Raw genomic sequence first — 14316 nt, forward strand, 5'->3', positions numbered from 1 at the left:
CCCCTAGTGTAGTTCCTAGAAAATTCAAAATGACCCAAATTTACTCCACATGCAGAAGGACAACATTCTATAAACCACACTTGCCAGAGGAAAAAAAAACTTTGTTTAAAAAAAATTTACAAATGATGAAGTAAAAAACAAGACTGTTGATTAAATTGCTTTTGCTACAGTCAATTTGTTACACCCAAACTACAAACTGCTATTTTCTAAATCCAAACTTAATACTTTGTAGAAATAAAGGGTCACTTGGTAGAGCTGAAACATTTTTCTAGCAGTGGCAAAGCTCCATACTACTTAACCCCATTCCTGCTTGGGTTCAGGTGCTTGCTATAGAGGAGCTTGGGTGAGGCAGAAGAGTCTCATGCCCTGGAGGGAGAAGTCTTATAAGCCCACAAGGGGTGCAGACTCTTCATTTTCATTTCAGTCACCCAGCACCCTAATGAAAGGAACAAACAGCTCCAAGGGTGTAGGAACAAGTAATATGCTACTCTGTGAAGGACTCACTCACTGAGCAATCCCACTGTGCCAGGCACTACACTAAGCACTTTATGCATGTGACATCTTTAAGTCCTCACAATGTCCCTGTGAGGAGAAGGTTATCCCCATTTCACAAATGAGGAAATCAAACAAGAGAGAAAATTACAAACAAACATTCTCTAAGAAATGTGCTTAAGAATTGCAAAGTAAGTTGTGGAGTGGGGATTTCAACAGGTTCTTGTGACTCTAAAACCTACCTTAATCATGATACATGGCCAACCAGTCTTTTGGATTAGGGATGCTCAACCTATATCAACAGCAGCTGCTTTCTATGTACCAGTAATAATACTATGTGTTAACCCCAAATTCTTAACAGTTACTCTGAAGGACAGGTATTATTCATATTTTATAGGTGAAGATGTTAAGGCTGAAGGAGGCTTAATGAACTTTCTAAGTCATTCATATATGGGCTTTAAATTCAGGTCTGGATGTTTTAACACATCCACATCTTTTCACTATCAAATTGTTTTTCAATTATTCTTTGTAAAGGGCAGGCAAAAAGGAAGGCAATGCAAACCGTGTATCTATTACGTACCACATACTGGGCAAGTTGCTTTTGGAAGTGGGAAAGTAGTAAGCTGTTGTGGTTTGAATGTGAGGTGTCCCTCAAAAGCTCATGCATGAGACAATGCAAGAAGGTTTACAGGTGAAATGGTTGGGTTATGAGAGCCTTAACCCAATCAGTGAATTAATTCTGATGGGATTAACCGAGTGGAAACTGGAGGTGGGTAGGGTGTAGCTGGGGGAGGTAGGTCCTTGGGGGCATGCCTTTGGGGTATATATTTTATAACCGTGGAGTGGAGTCTCTCTCTGCTTTCTAATTATCACATGAGTTGCCATATTCTTCTGCCCTGATGTTCTGCCTCACCTGGAGCCTTAAGGAATGGAGTCGGCCTTCTATGGACTGAGACCTTTGAAACCATGAGCCCTCAAATGAACTTTTCCTCCCCTAAAATTTTTCTGGTCAAGAATTTTGGTCATAGCAGCAAAAAGGTGACTAAAATGTAACTTAAGCAATTTGTGCAAAATTCACAAATCTAGTAAACTAGAGTTAAAATATGAATAATCTTATAACATTTCTCAATAATGATGATGATGATATTATTACTAACAATAACCATTACTTGGTGCTTATTATGCATAAAATACTGTTAAAAGGGTTAGGCCACTGAGACAATGCTAAAAGTACAATACAGTAAATGGAGTTTGGGAGAGTGAAAGAAACTAGATGATGCTGGGATACAAGTCTTTGCCTGTCTGGTTTTAAGATTTCAGAGAATTCATAGCCCCTGTTTAAGGACATGTAAAATTCAGGCTCTACCTAGGTTTTCTACGTCAGCATTTCCAAGTAGTGGAGCACACAGTCTGACTATTTAGCAAGCTCCCCAAATAATTCTGATAAATATTCAAGTTTTAAAACCACAGATCTATAGGAACAAATGGACTGGCTATCATCCAGTCTGTTCCCCAAAATTATCTCCTGCAGCTGAGATTCTAGTACAAATTAATTTGCAAAGAAATTAAATTTGTCCCTTAGTATTCCTAAGTCAGACTGGTCTCCCCACTGCAGTTAGTATGATTTTAGTCCATATATTGTGTGTGGATGTACACACATGAGCACATATACACACATCCCACTGAGTAAGAAGACAGAAATGGAAGTGAGAGAAGCTTCGTATGTGTTTATGCTGCATGTCCTAAGATATGTAAATTTAAAAACTTAAAGAAAATCTTTTATATAACTGTATAAAAGAACTAAAACAGCATATTCATGTGCATAATAGATTTAGAATTTATTTTTCCAGTGCCTACACTGAAATGTTGCCAATTTTTGCTAAATTTTAAAAATCAAATGCCAAAAAATAATGGCATAATACTTTGTACATCCAAAAACAACCTTAAGTATCCTGAGCAGAAATGCAGTTCATCACTAGAAATTCTGCCTAACAGATGATAAAAATCCATTCAACAGGCAGGTTTGATGCTCAGACAATTCCTATAAGCAGAAATGAGGTCACATGAGTAAATCAAGAAACTGTGTTCATTTTTAGGATAATTTCCAATCCAGAAATATGCCTATTAAGCAGAAGTTTTCCTATCTAAACCTTTTACTGATACTATTTACATGCCATATATATTCAATATAATGCTTAGAAATATTCCTTTATACAGAAATTGTGTTAAAAATAAAGTAGTATATTATAAGGGAATAATCTAATTCAAGGTATTGCACTAAGGCTATTTTTTCCCCTTAATTCCATCAGAATAAAATTAAGTAAATTAAAGGATATGAAATTTGATAATAGGGAGAGGAACTAAAGAATGCCAGGTATGCTACTGATTACCATATGTGACATTCTCTAGCAAGGTCACATATGTTGATAAACCCTATGATTCACAGCATAGCCACTTGGGTATAAATCCAGAAATGTGTATGTATGTACATATGCATCAAATGTTCCTGGAAGTTTTTATTGGTAAGAATCTAAAACTTAAAATAACTCAATGTTCATCAATAGTACATGGATAACTAAATTGGGCATGCTCCTGCCTTGGAATATCACACAACAAATGAAAAAGAATTAGTGTCACATAAAATGGCATGGATGAATTTCACAGGTCAACTGTTCAGTGAAAGAAGCCAGACACATAAAGAATATATCGCATAATTTCAACTTCATGAAGGTCAGAAATGAGCAAAACTACTATCTGGTGATAGTTATTACCCTTTAGAAAGAGGTTATTGACTAGAAGGGTCATAAAAGATGCTGAAAATGTATATCTCAAGCTGAGTTGTGGTTATTTTGTTGTATACACTAGTAAAAATTCATTAAGCTGCATACTAAAATTTCTATATTTTGCAGTATGTAAATTATAACTCAGATTTTAGAGTTAAAAAATAGTATCGTGTTCCTCAATGCAGGTTAACTAAACAAGCTGACTGACTCACAAACTATAAGCAATTACTTAGAACCCAAAGGCACAGCCCATGTAATTAGTCTTTGAAATTGGTTAGACTTTATGTATTTCAAGAAAAATTACATTTCAATAAAAGCTTTAAAATGGTGTTTGTTTTTTTAATAGAGTTACTAAAATTCTCAAATTTGAAGGCAGCTGCACATAAGTCATAATGTAAGATTGCTTTTGTGTAGATTATTTAATACCAATTCTGCTGTATTATTACTGGTCTCATTCTATATTGATTTCACCTTGAACCAAGCCATAACATGAATGTGGTAGGAACACAATTTTCAAACATTTCTAAAACGAACTACTCACATTTATGATGATGTTTAGAGATTCATCATTGGGAAGGAAAATACACACACTCCGGCGGTCTTGCATGACTCTGTTGTTATGGAAGTGCAGTTTGCTCATTGTGTCGTGGGCTCTCCAGTGGTCAGGGCTGGGCTCTGAGTCCTCAGCAACTGCTCAGGTTCCCAGCACTCCAAAGCCAGACTCTCCTCCTCATTACACGGCTGACAGGAGAAGCATCATGGTAGCTGACTACGTAGGTTTCATAGCTGTAAAAAAGCCAAAGGGAGGCCTGTGAATAAGGTATTGAGCTGGTGAAGACGCAGACAGGGAGGTGAGTAGAGCACAACTACTATGTGGATGCAGGAACATCATGTTTTAAGGCAGGGTGCTCGTATAATACATAAGAAGTCGCTGAAATGTACTCTATATTTTGCCCACTAACAACAGTCTTGAAACTTCATTCACAGTCATGAATTAAACTCCAAGTCAACAAGCACTTCACACATGCAAGGCAGTACTAAGCACTACATGCTCCTGGAAACAGATCTTGCCTTTGAGTAGTTCCTAGTCTCACAAGGGAGATAACTAAGGGCTAGGAATCCAAATGACAAAAATAGCAACAATAAAACTCGCTCTCTTCCATTACTAGAAAAATAAATGTCTTGGCTCTTACATCACATTCACTCTTCAACCACCAAGGTCTGGCTTCCACTTCCTTTACTTTACCAACTGACTCTGTCAAGGAAATCAGACTCCTCTGGACCATCAGTAGCAAAATATAGAATTTGCTTTACCAATTTACTGTGGTTTTTAGGCCCTTCTTACAACTTTCTTTGTTCAGTTTTTATGGTGCTCCTCTCTCCTGATTCTCTAATCTGATAATTCAAACTTAATTTTTCCATTTCAACAATTAATACATGCAAATAAGATTGCACATATTAAAGCACATTTGCATTTAAAAGAATTATGAAATTTGGATGCCTCTCATATTTAACCGGTTGACTAAGATTATTTTTATTTTTTAAAAAATTATCTCAGATTTTGATGCATAGAATTTTGTTTACAAGTAATGAAAATTTAATCTCCAACTTTCAATAATCACATCTCTCAATTCTGTTTCATGTCTTATTGCATTGGTAACACCTCATGGAATAATTTTAAAAGTGGCAAATGTTTCCTACTTTCAATGAGTGTTACATATTTTATTGCTAATAGAACATTATTCAAAAAGGACATGCTAAAATTAGTTGTCCTCTATGTATGGGATTATTCCTTGCCAACTTTTTAAATAAGATGCAACAGAATTTCTAGGAATGTGTTTTCAAAGAAGCACAAATCAAACATAAATGAGATCAAATCTTGGCCTATTTGTTCTTATAGTTAAATGTCTACTATCAGCAGAAGTGGAGAGGATATATTATTAGCATAAGAAATAAATACAATTTAGCATTCTTTTTAATATATAAATAGAATACCATATAAAAAGAATAAGTCAAAAGTAAAAAAAAAAAAAAAAATGTAATCATGTGTGGCATTTCCTCAATAGGAAGGTGACCAGAAAGAAGTCTGCTTAGAAGGTCTACTCTTCTGAAGGATATGAGCAACTGCTCCATGTTGGGTCAGAGCCATCATATTACCTCACTAAGTCACTGGAGGTCAGTGCTACAGTTTTCTCCAGAATGTATGGTCAGCCGTGTATTCTGGACCACAATCTAACTGCCTTCCAAATCTAATCCCTCATCTGGAAAATGCACACTTTTAGTACAACAGTTCCAAAGCATCAGTTGACAGGGCATAATGTTGGCTTTATAAGAATCACCGAGGTGTTTTGTAATAGGTGCAGAATCCTGAGCACAGTGACATTTCTACTGAAGCAGAATGTTCCGGGCTAGGTGTCTCATGTGCAGCCATGTTTGAAAACCACCACTTAAGTTAATGGGAGGTACAAAGCAGAGTGTTGGATATATTATCTTCAGGGAAAACACCTTGGAGACAAGAAGTGGAATTAAACAATGTGTGTGAATGATATCACATCATCACTGTAACAATCTTAACATTTTCAAAGGTATAAAACCCTAAAGTAGGTCAAATTTGTTTACTAAGAACATTTTCCTAAAAAAAAAAAAAAAAAAAAAAAAAAAAAATGGTGATCTAGGGATAAGTTTGCCAAGTACTATAGTCTATTTAACCCCTTTTTAGAAATATCCAGGTTCTGAGATATCCTGCAGGCAACTTCTTTAATTTACTTTAGTACCTCTTAAACTTACTTGAGTACAGAACATTTTTTCCCCCAAAGCATATCTATTATGTTCCTGTAGAGCAATACTCTTGGGCATATCATTTGAGAAATGCAGTTCTAAAATGATTTCTTTTTCAAATACTATGTTTCATGGCAAAAATTATTCCCTGTATATTGGTGTATTTCAATAGTTAGACCTCCTCTTTACTATATGAAATGTTTTTAAGAAGAAGTTACAAGCTATGATTAAATGGTTTATTATTTAAACCAAACTCTTAAGTGATATTAACCCCAGTATAATTTTTCTTATTTAAATCTATACTTCAAATTGAGTTAGTCCTATAATTTTCCATTTCTAATTAAACCAATTGAAGAAGAGTATTTCTACTGACCTACTTTCTAGAATTTAAAAGATAAAGTGAGAAAAAAATCCTCTGAGGTTTGAAATATTTCAAGAGCTTCATTAAAATAACTTGAAATTTTCATTTGGGTACAACTTCTATTTTATGGTTCAAGTGTGTAGCATAGAAGAAGACTGGAAGATTACTGAAGCAAATTCAATATAGCAGACTTTAGAAGAGAGAGTACTGTTTCACTACTTTTTTTTTTTTTTTTTTTTTTTTTTGCTTTGAAGGTAATAAAGCTCTAAAAGAGAGAGAGGATTACGCTTTATTTTACCCAGGACAGCATTAAATTGATTAAATGGTTCCACTGAAATAGAAAAAGCACCATCTCTTCCACTTATACCAGTATAAAATTTTATCTTAAATGGGGTAATCCTGGAGAAAAGCACTGTCTAAATTTATATCAATTTGAATTGTAGAGAGCAGCCTCTCAGACACTGGTTACTTACTCTGCATCCTAAGCTAAGCCCCAACTCAGTGCCAGGAAGACACATGTCCTACTCCACGACAACTCTCTCATGTCCAGCATCTTAGGTCAGAGTGTGTCTGTGGACAAACCATGTTGTTGTAATGTAATTTCCAGGCAACAACATAAAGGCCTTAATAGTGATCAAGTCCTACCCACCGTCCTCATTAACAACCAACTTAAAAACAAAATATACTGAGCTATGAAATTCTCCCCCTTGAATTTTTACCAGTATAATATAGCCTCCTTTTGAGTGGGGGCAAAAGTGGCTTTTCAATTCTAGGATTATCTTCCTAGAAAAATAAAAATATAATAATTTGATAAGAGACTATTATAAGGTAAGCCTGGTTAAGACACATCAAGAATCAATATACCTAAGAAAAACAAGGCAAAAATTATTTTGGAAAATTGGATTGCAGAGACCTTATTTTCTAATTTAATTATCACACATTTATAAAACTGTATTACACACATATCTATGTGATATATTTTATATAATGTTTATTGGCTGAAAAGCAGCAATACAAAAGCAACAGATGTTCCCTCACTTATGGGATAATCATCTAAGGATGCATCACTGCCAATAAACTTTATTTGTCCTTGATTCCTAAGAGTACACACACTCTGATGGGGCAACTCCCATGTAAACCTCAAGGGAATTTATAATGGATAACAGCATTAAATGTGTGAATATTGTGCTATAGTACTGTGGGTGAGATCATTTGGGAATAAATATACTGTCTCTAATGTATGGTACTCTATCCTAAAAATGATATCCAAATGTCTCAACTTTTTGTTTTTGTTCATTTATTTATTAATACAAAATATGTACATTAAACTCCTACTATAAGTGCTAAGCGCACAGCACTAAACCAAATAAATACCCTATTCTATTACAGACAACAAACAGAGATAGTGATAGTATGTGCTATGAAGACAAGTAAGTCTAGTATAGGTGAGAGAGCAGATGGAAGTGGTGTGGATGCTATATATCACACAGGGTAATCAGGGGAAGCATTTCTAGTGGATCAAAATCTGAACAGAACTGAATGGAGAGGCTTATCATTTCCTTCCTTCCATCCATCCATTCATCTGTCCATTTCAAGGAAGAATTTTCCAGGCAGTGAGAATGGCAAATGCCAAGGTTCACATATTGTTCAAAATAGATGAAATAACAGTACTTATGATAGCTAATATTTACTACACACTCACTATATGCAAGGTATCTTAGAGCAAGGAGCATGCGTATGCGTGTGTGTATTTTTCAATCCCCAATGCATATAAGCTCACTAAATGTTGGTTGTTCGGTTTACTACATGTGTCCTTAGCCAATAATGATTCTAGAGTAGGTATCCTTGACCTTAGTACTACTGTCATTTTGGGCCAAATGTGGTGAGGGGCTGTCCTCTGCCCTGTGGGGTGTTCAGCAGCATCTTTGACCTATACCCACAAAATGCCAGCAGCCCTTCTCTCTTACCAATTGTGACAACCCTCAATGTGTGTAGACATTGCCAAAATTTGTCCGAGAGGCTAAAATTACCCATGATTGAGAACCAATGTTCTATAAGTTTCCAGAGTCATTACAGGCTACTTTTAACCATCCAGTTGGGTTTTTAAAAAAAATTTAAGTAATAATATAAATCTTTCTAAATATATATTTTCTAACTAGAAATCAACAATTGAGTTCTAAAAACTCAAATCTAAACCTTAGAATCAAAGTTTCCAACTTCTTAAGTGTGCATGGCCTCTGACTTCAGAATATCTTTCAAGTTTGGCCTTCTTGAAACAATTTTTTTAATGTAGTGTGTTACCACACTTCTCACAGAAGTATACTTCCATTATTACTAGGCACTTGTTTCTAGAAAGTTCTATATCTTGATACTAGTATCTGAGGATATAAAAAGTGACCAGAAACAATTGATATCTTATTTTTGTCTGTATGCTTTGTATTGATATGGATTTGTTTTTCATTTTAAAAGAACGGGTCATTTGCTTTTAAGAGTCATTTGAGAACCATGAACTATTTTTGTCACTTAATTTGAGGAATAAAAAAAATTGAATACTTTCTGTTTCATGGCCCACTTTCTCAGTTACTGTTCTACCTAAGAAAAAAGTAGCTGGCATCTACCAACCATCTGCAGTCAAATGCTTTGGAAAGAACATCAGATTCTCTGTTGCCATTACAATCTCTTTCCTGTCTTCCAATCATTATGCTGGTAGATAAATAAAGCACTGTGGAAAGGCTAAGACCATCCTTCATATGGTTGATCTACAGGTGTGTACAGGCAATATGGACAGAATACTGATTAAGATAGATAACTTCCCCAACAGTCAAACCTAGACCCTAATCTCAATTCCCCAAAGTTAACTGTATGACCTTAAGCAAGTCACCTAATCTCTGAGACTGATTCTTCATCTGTAAAATCCATATTATAGGTTTCCTAAGATTATTGGAAGAATGAAATGAGACTTAATAAGTATTTTTTAATGTATATATTTAATGAGTGTTAGATATAAAGTTGTTTGTGTGGGAGACATTGTTCAATGAAGTGAGAGTCATGAGTTTCCAGGTAATGAGAAGGAATGCCTACAACTGAGCAACAATTCATATCAGAGAGAGATATACACCTTACAGTCAGAAGTAACAATCGTGCTAAATTTCAGAAGGTATATTTTGGGATAAAGTTAGGTGTATTATTAGTTGTAAATGGGGCAGTAGCATTATATTAGGTGGTTACCCCTTTCAAATTTTATGTATGGAAAAAAGAGAAGATATGTGGTGGGTATGTGAATAGGTTCAAATGCATGCTGGCTGACCAAAAGATGGAAGGTAGAAGATATATGCTTCAACCTGCTTGGCACCATCTTTCTATTGGGAAGTGCCATCCTGGAAGTTTGCAATGGAGCTATCAATCACAGTGTGTTCTCCAAGCTGGAAGAGTAGAGAAGTGATGTAGGGAGGAATGTGACGTGTGCTGGATCAAACAGGGTAAAAGCCTGACTTACTGGGTGAACATATAACCTAAGCAAAGCCAGAATTTCTCCATGAAACTGTAAATGCTGGGATGGAGAGGGCAAATTCTCTCTTTATATTGCTCTTTGTGAGAAGGCTATGAGCCTAGAGCTGCTGATAAACATCTTTGATACTACATTGTAAGAACTTTCCTGAGAAGAATACCATCACAGAAGAAAGGTAAGCTCAGAATCAATGTTGATTACATCAATTGAACTGCTGCCTCTAGTTGTGTCTGAAGCCCAAAACTATCCATAGGAATTCCCATTTGGTGAGTCAATCAATTATACCAATTATCCTTGCTCCTAAATTAATTCTGGCACTTGCAACTAAGTAAGTCCTCTCTAATACAGCCCATTCAACCAGAAGCTAGCTACTTGATAATTCATTCATTTATTCACCAAATATTTACTACCACTGGCTGTACATCAATACTAATATTTACTTTATTTGAAAAAAATTGCTCTGTTTTAAAGATTTTCTCCATTTTAAAACAAAGCAGAATATTCACTATGATGAATATGCAACATAAGCAGAAAAGATCTACAAAAGTAGAAAAAAGACTAAGTAACTGAAAAATTTAGGTGGTAGGGTTGCTGTGCAGATACTACCATTCTTTAAGAGCATCACATACAATAAGTAACTTATGGGAATAAGGCATAAATGTTTTTAAGGTAAGCAAAGCATATTGGGCAGTTAATTCACAACTATAATTTTCAGCAACAAAGGAATATCTAATCTTAATTATTAATGTGTGTGTGAATAATCCTGTCATTGGAGACCACAATGTATTTGTATAGATTTGTGTTAGATATACATTTTTTTTTTTTTTTTTTTGCGGAACTGGGGATCGAACACAGGGCCTTGTGCTTGCGAGGCAAGCACTCTACCAGCTGAGCTATCTCCCCAGCCCCCTGGATATACTTTTATAACGCTGTCTGTAATAAATTTATAGTAGCTGTGAAAAAAATGCCTCTTCTGCAAACAAAATATCTGAAAAGAAAGAGTGATACATATTTGTCAATGAAGCTGTTAATAGTATTATCATAGTAATTTTGGTAAAAATATATTAATTTTGGGACTCTTTTATACTTTTGGTAAGGGAAAAACCATTACTTATCAAATGTAACCCAATAGAGAGTATAATCTGACTACAACATTGCACTGTAAGTGGCTGTAGTTCATGTGAAATGCAGGCTAGTTGTGAGATCAATGAAAAGGTTGAGACTGGAAAGATGGAATGTAACAATAAATAGTAATAATGTGCTACCTAACAGCTTGGACTCTCAGACTGCTTAGGTTTGAATCCCAGCTCTGATATCACCTGGGTGTCTCAGGGCAAGTCTTTACACTTCTTTGAGTCCATTTATCTTACCTTTGACATGAGATTAGTGAGAAGATTATTAAATGGGTTACTCATATGTGACCCACTTAGTACAGAGCTTGATACATGACATGTACTATTTACTATCGAGATAAAGAACAGGGGCTGAGGATGTGGCTCAGTGGTAGAGTGCTTGCCTCACATGCATGGGGCACTGGGTTCAATCCTCAGCACCACATAAATAAATAAAGACGTTATAACTAAAAATTAAAAAAAAAAACAGGTTTATATCATGAAAACCAAGTAGAAGTTCTGTTTTTTGGTAATATTTGGTGGTAATTTTTCATTGATCATAGCTCCAGGAATCTTTTTCCTCTGTTGGTAGATAACAGATTATTTAATTCTTGTATAAATAACATTTGCTATACTGGGGTTAAGAATTGAAAAGAACTTTCATATTAAAGTGAACTTGAATTGGTGCCAAATAATACTCATCATACTCTAATGACTAAAATTATGTGGTGAGTCTCTGGCTATAGAAGGGAGAATAAGAAAGACAAGAACTTTATATTGCAATAAGGAGAATAATTAGTGAAACTGATATATTCTCAAAAGCGATGGGAAGCACTGTAAATCACTGAAACCAATATGGCTTTGTCTGTAGAAAGGTCAGAAAGATGCTCATACCTTTGACTCAATAATCCCACTCCTGGGGAATGTCTTAAAAAAAAAAATTCAAACAAAGCACATTATACTTCTGAATGAAAGTACTCACTGACGAGTATTCCATCAAAGTGAAAACTGGAAAAAAAATCTATACAGTGTGACCACAAGAATATATTAGCAAATCATAGTATATCAAAAATCACATAAAAAATATTTTGAGCTCATCCCCTTCAAATCACAGATATCCATGATAGTCAAAAAATTATCCTGTTTTACTATATATTTTAAAATATAAAGAAAGCCCCTAAATTTAGTAATAAGTAAGATTTTTTTTTTCTTCAAAAGATCATAGAAGATGATGGAATAGAGGAGGTCACTTTCCTGGCTGTTCGCTGGAGTAAAACCAAGAAGGCAGACAACCAGCTTCTCAGCAAGGTGGGAGAACAAAAAAAAAGTGGGGGAACATTACTGGAATTTAAAACTGGACATTCAAAGCAGATCACGGACTCAGGTTGGATATAATAAAAAAAGGAAGAAATCCCCAGTGGCACAGCCTCGGTAGCACCAGCCAGAGGGGTCCCTCCAAGAGCAAAAAGAGATAAGGGAATCTTGGGGAGACCCAAGGCATGTCTGGGTGTGGAGTGTTTAGAGACCAAGGACAAAGCCTGACAAATCTAAAAGATGCACTGCACGGATATCTGGATATCTGTGTGTGGGGAAAGATGCCTCCATCTCTCCAGGCGGTACGTGGAGGACAAAGGAAGGAACCAGTCAATGCATGAAGGGGCCAATTCCTGGCAAACACAAGTTTGGCTCCAAATACAGGCCCAGTAAATACACACTGCATAACATAGAACGTGTTTAAGAGATCAGGAGAAAATAAAATGTGGAAAGAGGTTTACACAGGGGACAAATGGTCATAGAAACCCACCCAGCTCTACCACTCCCCCCACAATCCGACTGCTTGCAGGACCTGCTGAAACAGATGCATCTGGCTGGGAACTCAAGGGGGGGGAGATATTGTTTTGTGACTGAACCTGAAACCAGGAAATTTGGGTTTTGAAGATGACACAGGGGGCTAAGAATTGCCACCACAAGAGTGCAACCCAGGGGAGAACCCTGGGGATAGTCTTCCAGCATAGGCCAGCAAGTACTAGGCACTGGAGGTGTGCTAATTTAAAATCTCCAGACCAACGGTCATTCAGTGAAGAGCCTGGAGCCCACCTAGGCCTAACCACTGCCTGGAGGAATCCCACCCATGGGATGACCTCTCTCACTCCAGCAATCCAGAGGGTGGAGCATCACAGTCCAGACGACCCCGCCTCAAACTGCTGAGAAGAGAAGCCGAGAGTCTTTTAAACTCCAGTGGAAGGAATTCTTTAACTTTTCATCAAGATCTTTTTTTTTAAATTCTTTTTCTCTGTTTAATTGTAAACTTAATGGTACATGGACATTTATATATATTCATATTTTTTCTCATTTCTAGCATTTTTTTAAGTCAGTTATTTTTCATGGATTATTTTTTTCTGAACTTGGATGTTTGCATACTATAGGTTTGTATTTTTTAAAATTTTTTACTTCATATATAGTTTTTCCTCCTAACTTTTCCCCTTGATTCTCTTTTCTTCTGCTTACAGTCAATCTCTATTGTTCCTTCACTCTTTCTTTAATTTTTTACTTCTTCTTCTCTCCTCTTCCCTCATAATCATCACATCCTATATCACTGCTGTTTTCTCCCTGTCCACAATTTGAAATTATAAACCCTTTTGCAAACTTGCTATTTCTAGAGTAGGCAATAACTGATTATATCATTTCTGTTTATTGTGAAAATTAACATTGTAGATATCATAGTAGGAACTATTTGGTTTAATGCTGTGAATTGTTTGCATTGGTTTTTGTTATTATTTGTCTCCCCCTAAACAGTGAGGTACTGGAAACCTTCAGGGACACTGCAAGTCCACAGGGTAGAAACTCTGCTGCCTCAGATCCATATTGGTAGATGGGTAGACACACAAACAACATAAAAAAGCAAGGGAACAAATGCCACAAACAAACCAAGATACTACACTAACAGAAATCATTGATACCACAGTGGAAGAAACGTCAGAGAAAGAGTTTATAATGTACATAGTTAAACTGATATACAAAGAAAAGGATGGTATAAGAAATGAAGTTGGAGAGAAAAACAGGAAGTGAAAGATAACTTCAACGAAGAGAGATTCTGAAAAAAAAAAAAAAAAAAACCAGAAATCTTCTAAACGAAGAATATAATAAGCCAAATTAATTGTTCAATAAGAAGCATTGACTTGGAAGACAGAACCTCAGGCGATGAAAACAATCTTGAAAATAGAGTTAACTGCAGAGAGATGTTAAGAAACCATGAACAGAACTTCCAGAAACTATGGGATA

At 35.7% G+C, this 14316-nt stretch overlaps 1 protein-coding gene across 4 annotated transcripts in view; it reads right to left on the minus strand.

Annotated features, from left to right (window-relative positions):
- FRMD6 (FERM domain containing 6) overlaps positions 1–14316 on the minus strand; it is a 272362-nt gene that overhangs the window by 53062 nt on the left and 204984 nt on the right. For all 4 annotated transcript variants that reach the window (XM_079121175.1, XM_079121174.1, XM_079121176.1 and 1 more), the window contains one exon: positions 3817–4061. In XM_079121175.1, coding sequence (XP_078977301.1) covers positions 3817–3915 — 99 coding nt within the window. In that variant the 5' untranslated portion in view covers positions 3916–4061. The remainder of the gene's footprint in view (positions 1–3816; positions 4062–14316) is intronic.

Source organism: Sciurus vulgaris (genome assembly GCF_902686455.1).
Source record: "Sciurus vulgaris genome assembly, chromosome: 2".
NCBI lineage: Eukaryota > Metazoa > Chordata > Mammalia > Rodentia > Sciuridae > Sciurus > Sciurus vulgaris.